We start from the raw sequence: 8,114 nt of genomic DNA, 5'->3' as shown, positions 1-8,114 counted from the left end.
TTTTTTTTTTTTTTTTTTTTTTTTTTGGAAGACAAGCCACAGAATGGCACTTGACCAGTTGGAAGTAATTTAGGTTTAAAAGTTTTATATTTTGGCTAAATAATAATTCAATTACTACTTTCACTAAACCAAGGTTCCGAAGAATGGAATTATCTGAATTATCTTGGAGTTATTCTAAACCCCCAAATTTAAATGGAAGCCAAACGTTGAAGAGCGTGCAAGGAAGGCCGCGGTGGCTCTCTATGCAGCCAAACAAATGGCAATTAAAACAAAGAATGAGCTATAGTCCGACACATACTCTCTTATGGGGCGCTGATCTGGTGACCACGCCTTACCAAAGATTACGCTGCTAAAAACTAAGCGGAATTCAAAGGTCAGCATCCGTCCGAGTTTTGAACAATCTGCTTGATTTATTATCGATATACATTTCTATCGAAAACTCAGCTACTGACAAGGCCACTATACTCTCTTAACTCTATTTACAAACTGATCAAAGATGGAATGCGAGCGTTTTCCTAGCCAAAACGTCTGCAATTATGGATGCAGTAAGGTACTTCAAAGAGAATGCACCCACAAGAACACCGGAGAATATCTCATGTGATTGCCAAGCGGCTATTCAGGCACTCTCTTCTACCTACATATGTTAGATCTCAACCGGAGGATGACAGTAGTACGAACACAATTGCCTTTTCAATGCATCCATTTGAAAAGAGAATTCGTCATTTTAATTTTGCAACCACCAGGCAGTTTTGGATCGCATAAAACTGGCCTCGATTCCCGGGTCATAGAAACATTAACGGAAACGAGACTGGGAACAAACCAGCGAGGTGGGGCTCCGCACTAAGATCAACGGAAGAATTGTGAAACTTTATTAATTATTTACATGATTACCCGCCAGTTCTGAGTATCCTACGACCAAATTAAAACCGGAGCCGTTTTAGGAATGAGCAAAGAAAATACCTACATGTTTGAGCCACAAGCGAATATGTTTAACAGGACTACTGTTCCAGAGGATGCCTCCCTCTCATTCACCCATAAAGGGCTATGTGTGGAGAAAGTTTCAAGCGACCACTGCCTCGTTTCTTGAGGTATGAAGTTGACGTTTCCGAAGATTTGCGAGTGCTCAACTGCTCTATTTAATTAGCTGCTTGTCTACGGCAACGCTAAGTTTAATGTTATACGCATGAATGAGAATGGTCTGTAGTTCCCAGCTGATTCTAATAAGGCTCACACTTTGCTCACGCTCTGACTTCTTAGCAAATGTAGACTTTTCTAGTGAAATCCACCAGCCAATATATAGTAACGGATGTCTTTTGAAATAGCTTGCCAATATTTAGCTGCTAGTATAGCTTCCTGTCTGGGATCAACACGAAATACTTGCCTATGTTGGAGGACACAAAACGAGCGTCACCGATCGAGGTAAACTGCGTAAGAGGCACCTTATATCTGCTGGAGTAGAAGACTTGCTTTACCTTTTTACGATTAATAGTAAAGCCAAGGCTAGTCTGCCTTTAAATAACCATCCATGAGGAACTTTCCTATGATAATTATAAACAGTTACATATATTTAGTATAGCATAGACAGTCTCTCCTTTCCAGCGATTTCAGAACTTCGTTGATGACAACGATCAAGAAAAAGGGTTAGATAAAGTATAGATTATTAAGAATAATCAGAAGTATCGTCCAGTCAATTCTCCATTACATTGCAAACTTTACTTATTTATAACGCCAATACATAGTTGCTACTCAAATATAAATTCACGCAGGGTGTCACAGAACTTCGCACTTAAATTTTGAATGTTAGAAGAAGGTAATATTTTGAAGTCGAATGGTTTTCTACAACTTTGCGATAAAACGCCACTTCGCTTACACAATTCGTAATTGCTCTGATGAGTTTAAAGACTTTAAAGTTAATGAGATTTTCCCTTTGAAAAGAATTTAGCGGAGAACCTCTGAGTTTTGTAGCAAATTGGGAACACCTATTGCTCGTAAATTGCAAATTTTAAATTTGGCAGAGCAGTGCTTTAATTGGTCTACTTCAGACTATATACATAGATGAGGTTGACGTATAGGCTTCGTCCAGCAAAGTTAAAGAAGAGCATTATACTTTAAAATTTCACTCCTCAAAAACGTAAGTGCGAAGTTTTGGAACGCCCCTTCGGAACATTAGTACATTTTTTAACTCTCTTTTTATTATTAACTTATATACTTACTCACATAAAAGCGCTGTTATATATGCAATGTTTTTTAATTTTTGTCGGAGCATAAATTTTGGAATTATTTGCGAATGCTAGACAAAGCANAAAAAAAAAACGCCAACAGATATGCTCTGGCTGACAGAAACAAATACTATGATAAGTGCGACAGTATAATGTTGAGAACACCGGAAATCTAGGGGTGCGCCTGAGATTTCGGGTGAAAATAAGTAACGAAAAAAAAATAAATTGTATTCAAAATTTTTTGCTTTACCACAAAATTTTGTATATATTTTCATTACCTAATTTTTAAATTTTTTACCACTGTACTATTGATGCTCTCCACTACTACTTTCCAATACTTACTATATGCAAAATTCGTAAATTATTCTCAAACATTATTGGTATACTTATATATATTTTTTGTGTAAATGTGTAATAAGACAAAATTTTACTAAAAAAAAAAATACTAAAGCATATAATTGCTTTACTTTGCTGATCTGCTGTCCGATTAATAACAATTATACGTACGTACATATCATAATTTCAGAGCTAATAATGCCAAAATAAATTTCCGAGAAAAGGAGAAAAAAGTCTTAGACCAAATTTTAGGTGCAGGAAAATATGATGCCAGAATACGACCATCCGGAATTAACGGCACGGGTAAGAAAAACTAAGAAGAAAAAATACACACACCACAATAAGAAAATAGACACATAACTGGACTGTGGATTTTTATGCAGAATACGGAGCCTAGAAATATGTACCAAAAACAAAATGTATATAAATTTATACACTTTGCTTATATTTGCTTATGGTACATATTTCTGGGCTTTGTATTTTGCATAAAAATCCGCAGTCTACACATGACACTGCTTCCAATAAATTTGAGAACAAATTTGTTTTGGAAATACTTTTTGTTTTGTCAAAAATATAAGAGGAAATTAAAAAAACAATCTTTAGAAAAAAATATGTACATATATTAGAGCTCTTAGCAAACCCTTACTTTTAGCTGACAGATATTTTATTAATTGAAAATGTAAAGCCAATATACCTCATTTTAATTTAATAAAATTGGTTATAATTTTTGAAAAATTTGTTTAACACATTTCTAGGTATATACTAATATAATGAAACTGTTGAAAAAAATTTATTTCAAAATTTAATTCCCATAGATTTTTTTTTATTTGTATGTAAAATATTTTAATTGTTAATAAAAAAAAAAACAAAGATAGAAGTAAGTATATATGTTTACATATAAAAGCAACTCCAAAAGTGAAAATATTTTTTAGAATAGGAAAATTTTTAGCTTAACATCAAATTCGTGCTGAATTTACCAATAAGATATTGAGAAATCAATTTAAGAACAAATATTTTTTTAGCACAACTAACACGATTTTTTAAGTATATTTTTTCATTAGAAATATTTTTTAGTAACTTTTTTTTAATAAAAAAATAAAAATTTTCAAAAATTATATTTTGTTTGAAATTTAGTACTTAAATTTTTTTATTTCAAAATTTGTTTATTTACTTTACATTTTTTTAAGTCGTGTTTTTTAATGATTTTAACAAAGCTTAACATATTTAAAATATTAAATTAAAAAATTTGTTGTATATTTGGGCTAAACAAATTTTATTATTACATACATATTCGCAATTAGAAATAATTTAAAAACTACATATATGTAAATTTTTTAGTTTCTTTAGTATATCCGGATCTTTTAATAAATTTCGTTATGTACATGCCAAAATTTATAATCCAAGCACTTAGTGTATTTTATAACGCGTCTAATATGCGTTCGCGTTGACGATTATTTATAAATTTATAAACTATTTATTGTATCTAAAGTGTACTTTTTATCATCACATCTACCAAGTAGCATTTATTTTTAAGAGATTAATTTATTGAAAACATTTCTTACATACAAATATACTTATAAACAAAAACCTACACATAAATGTGTGTGTGTGTGTGTACCTACTGTATCGAAACAGATGGCCCCGCTATAGTCAGAATCAATCTTTTCGTACGAAGTATAATGACAATTAGTGACATAAAAATGGTAAGTTTCGCAAGCAGAAAACTTAAAAAATTATATCTTACACAATCGAATTGCATTAACTTATTTATTGTTATGAGTATCAAAAACTAAAAATCCCAAAATTTTACATCACCATTAAAAAAAAAATTTTTTGTATTACAAAAGAAGCGCTACACCAAAAATCCCTAAAATTTCTAAATACTTCTAATTTTATTGCAAATATATTCTTGAAAAATGTTCATTCGTCCCCCAAAAACCATTTATTGCTCGAAATAAAAATAAAAAAACTTTTAACTGCAACATTTCTCTATCACTTACATACTTGTATCTACATTTAATCGCATATTCTCAAATCAACCGTTAACCGTTAAAAACTTATAATATTTAATTTTTCATTTCAAATCAGTACATCTACAATTGGCAATGCTTTGATTGCAAAAAAAAAAAAATAGATTTGAAGTAGTTTGCATTTGTTAAATTTTAAGAAATAAATAACTATTTAGTTAGAAGTGAGTGCAGCAATTACTCTAAATAGTCGATTACCAGTTATTCTTTTAGTAAAAAAAAAAATCAAATAATACACTTTTAGCTACTCCCATACATTTAAGTGCATAAATATTAAATAGCGAAAAAATTCTATATAATATATAAGTAAATATTTTGCATATTTCCCAGCAAGCGTTTTTTCGCCGCTATTTATTTGCGAAAATCAAATTTGGATATCCATTTCTCGCGTCTATAGCGAGTTCAATACCCAGCTCACCTCATTTAATAAATACTCAAATTCGTATATACTTACATTAATTAACTGAAGTTATATGAAGTCGTACATACATACATACATACATAAATAGTACCTATATTCAGTTAGTTTAGAGCTTTTTTTGCATCTTGAGTTCGAAGAATAATGTTTTCGGGTTATCCAGCACACAAAATAAAACAAACAAAAAATTACAAAATTAATGGTTAAAGTCATTTGCTGCCATTCAAATTTGCTGCATAAATCGAAGGCCCTACTAAACAGTAATACATAGATACATTCGAGGTTTAAAGTTTTCAACAGGTACGATTGTACGTACCAACTTTTCCAAAACTGTAGCTAATCGAGCAGCTTACTGTGTGTGAACACCAAAAAGCCGTAGCTCAATTAAAAGTTTAATTGACTCAATTTAATTTCTGTCTGAACTTAATATAAGCTAGGCAACAGCAAAGTCACCAGGCATCAAAAACAGGGGACTCCGCAAGGCGGTGTACGTGAACTACAAAGTAGGGTAATTGAGAGAGCAAAGTAAAATTTTATTTTGAGAGGTTGTTGCTAGTTTCTGCTGAAGAAATTTTTGCCAACAGGATTTTGTCAGCAAGAAGAGTAGCTGAGCAGTTTTCTCACGTTCTCAATTTCATACTTTTCAAACTTCTATTAGCTGTACATCTAACTTGCCGGTTTCTGCAAACAGATGGCATTTCGCTGCTGGATATTTTTTTGTGGCAATTTCAAACGGTCGTGCCTTATGTATATAGAATAGGAATTTCAAAAAATTGGATGACCAAAAAATGTTATTTTGAGACACGAAGATCGATATATAATACAGTATTTCCCGCTTAATTGACCCCCGGTTAATTGGTTTTCTCGGAAAGAGACATACCTTCAATTTTTCCCGGTAAATTGAACAAAAAATTATGCAATTTTTGAAGTGGAATTAAGCAGGGAATATTGTACTTTAAAATCTGTAACTACCAAAATATGACGAAAAATGTAAAAATCAGACCCTTAGGTTCGGCAAAAAAAAAAACTTTTTTCGGAATTGCCTTGCAAAAATACTTTAAGACTCTAATGCAGCTTGAAAGCTGCGGTATTCACATTGAAAATAGCGTTCAGCTACTATAAGAATCGCTAAAAAAAGTAAAATTCCCTTTTCACTTTCCCTGTCGGCCCTGTCGGGTAAATATTTATGTACATTTTCTATAAAGTCAAATTTAAAAAACGTTTTCAATTGTATAAAAAAAAAAAATTACTAACTCCCGATTCATGAACGCAGTATATGACTTTACCAATGAAATAATATTTGCAATAATCAGGGCTTTGGCATTAAAAAAAAAAAAAACCTTTGCAAATGTATTTTATGAATTCGATTAATCGAAGTTTCTTAGACGTTTATAACTTAATACATTTTAATATTCATGTTTCTTGTTTGTTATTTGCTTCATAAAATTTGAGCAATTATAGGTAAAACACCAAAAATAAAGATGAAAATACAAACAAATTACGAATTTTTTATCAGAAAACACAATTATAAACACACAAACAACTTTTTAATCCGTGATTTTTTACCTCAAATATCCCAAAAAAAAAACATGAATTATATTATGCATAATTCTATGTATTTATTTATATGTGCTCTATGCTCTAGGATGAGTTCCCACTTGACTAAATATACGCTCTGTATACAGTTTGTGTATAATAATAAAAAAAAATAATTATTATATTTATAAAATAGTTCAATATAACTACTTACTTACATACTTATATGCTTAATTATGTTTCATTTAGTTGCTTTGGTTTTTCTTTTCCTAATGCCGGATTTCCACTCGACAATTAAACAACACAATGACAAAAGTGGTCAATAAAAATGAACCTTGTTAGAAAGTTAGTATGTAGCAGAGCTAGGGGTTCTATGCGGGTGTTTTGAATAAAAGTAACGGTAACTAACCGGATATCAAACGAATATAAACCGCATATCCGAATTTTATCAGCGTACACGAATATCTGAATGCATATCCGGATATCCGAATACACGTATAGTACCTGCCCTAGTCAGTAGTTAAAGTAGTTCTGTTGGTTTCCAATCGATATTTTTTAAATGCCACACTTGTTTTGTCATTATAATGCTAAGTGGAAATGCGGTATAAATTAATTACAACTTTTTTTAGTTTTTTTCTCGATTTTTTTCTATATTTAATGATTTTTTGCATATTATTTTATTTATGTTATTTTGCCTTGCTTAATTTTACTTTATTTTTATTTNCAACTTTTTTTAGTTTTTTCTCGATTTTTTTCTATATTTAATGATTTTTTGCATATTATTTTATTTATGTTATTTTGCCTTGCTTAATTTTACTTTATTTTTATTTTTTTTGTCACATTTTTATTTTTATTTTTTTAATTATATTTTTGTTTTTATTTTTTGCTTTTGTTTATTCTTTAATTTTTTTCATTAGTTTTTATTATTTTTCGTTCGTTCTAAACTTAGTACGAGAGTAAATATGCTTCCTTTTAATAAACTCTTGTTTTTAAGTATTTTCTTAATATTTTTTTTTTTTTGTAAAACCAACTTGTGCGAGTCTAAGGTTTTTTAAGAAATTTAGGTAAAGTTTTTCAAAGGCATATATCATCACAGTCTTTTTCAATTTAGCGGTTATTCCGCTGAGCTCCGCTTCAGATTTTTCATTTTGAGGGAAGCATGTTTTCCTAGTCAATTTTCATCACATATTGTTCCATTTCGTCCCACCGTCCATAAGCGATTATAGGTTAAAACGAAATTTCGCGTTTTTCTCGTATTTTCTCCCAATTGCTTAGTTCTTGATTTGTAAGTGTTTGGCTTCCCCTCATACCTAGCGTAGGTTTCCCTTTGAGTTGGTTCATTTTATGTAGTTCTGGTTTTTTGTTTTTAGCATTTTCTTACAAAATTTGTATATGTTTTTTCATAGAATATTGGTAAATTTTTGCGAAAATTTATATCATGTCATTTTTCAAGTATTATCTGAGGATATTTAAAGTACTATTTTCACCAAGAAAAATGTGCTATAAAAACACACAAAACAATGTAAATATTAAGATATCTATATAATTTGAATGAGACTAAGTAGTGAAAAAAAGGAT

At 30.4% G+C, this 8,114-nt stretch overlaps 1 protein-coding gene across 1 annotated transcript in view; it reads left to right on the top strand.

Moving 5' to 3' along the window:
* Window positions 1-2,745: 2,745 nt before the first annotated feature.
* The window catches only part of LOC108372641 (glutamate-gated chloride channel-like), a gene marked incomplete at both ends in the record, with an annotated part of 14,516 nt that continues 9,147 nt past the window's right edge, over window positions 2,746-8,114 (top strand). Inside the window, one exon of the mRNA XM_017628373.1 lies at window positions 2,746-2,858. Within this exon, the coding sequence (XP_017483862.1) occupies window positions 2,746-2,858 (113 nt within the window). The remainder of the gene's footprint in view (window positions 2,859-8,114) is intronic.

Source organism: Rhagoletis zephyria, unplaced genomic scaffold (genome assembly GCF_001687245.7).
Source record: "Rhagoletis zephyria isolate East Lansing unplaced genomic scaffold, Rhagoletis_zephyria_1.1 Rzeph_scaffold_05945, whole genome shotgun sequence".
Taxonomy (NCBI): domain Eukaryota; kingdom Metazoa; phylum Arthropoda; class Insecta; order Diptera; family Tephritidae; genus Rhagoletis; species Rhagoletis zephyria.
The sequence above is the reverse complement of the archived record's forward strand: the minus strand, read 5'-3'. Positions and strand labels throughout refer to the sequence as shown.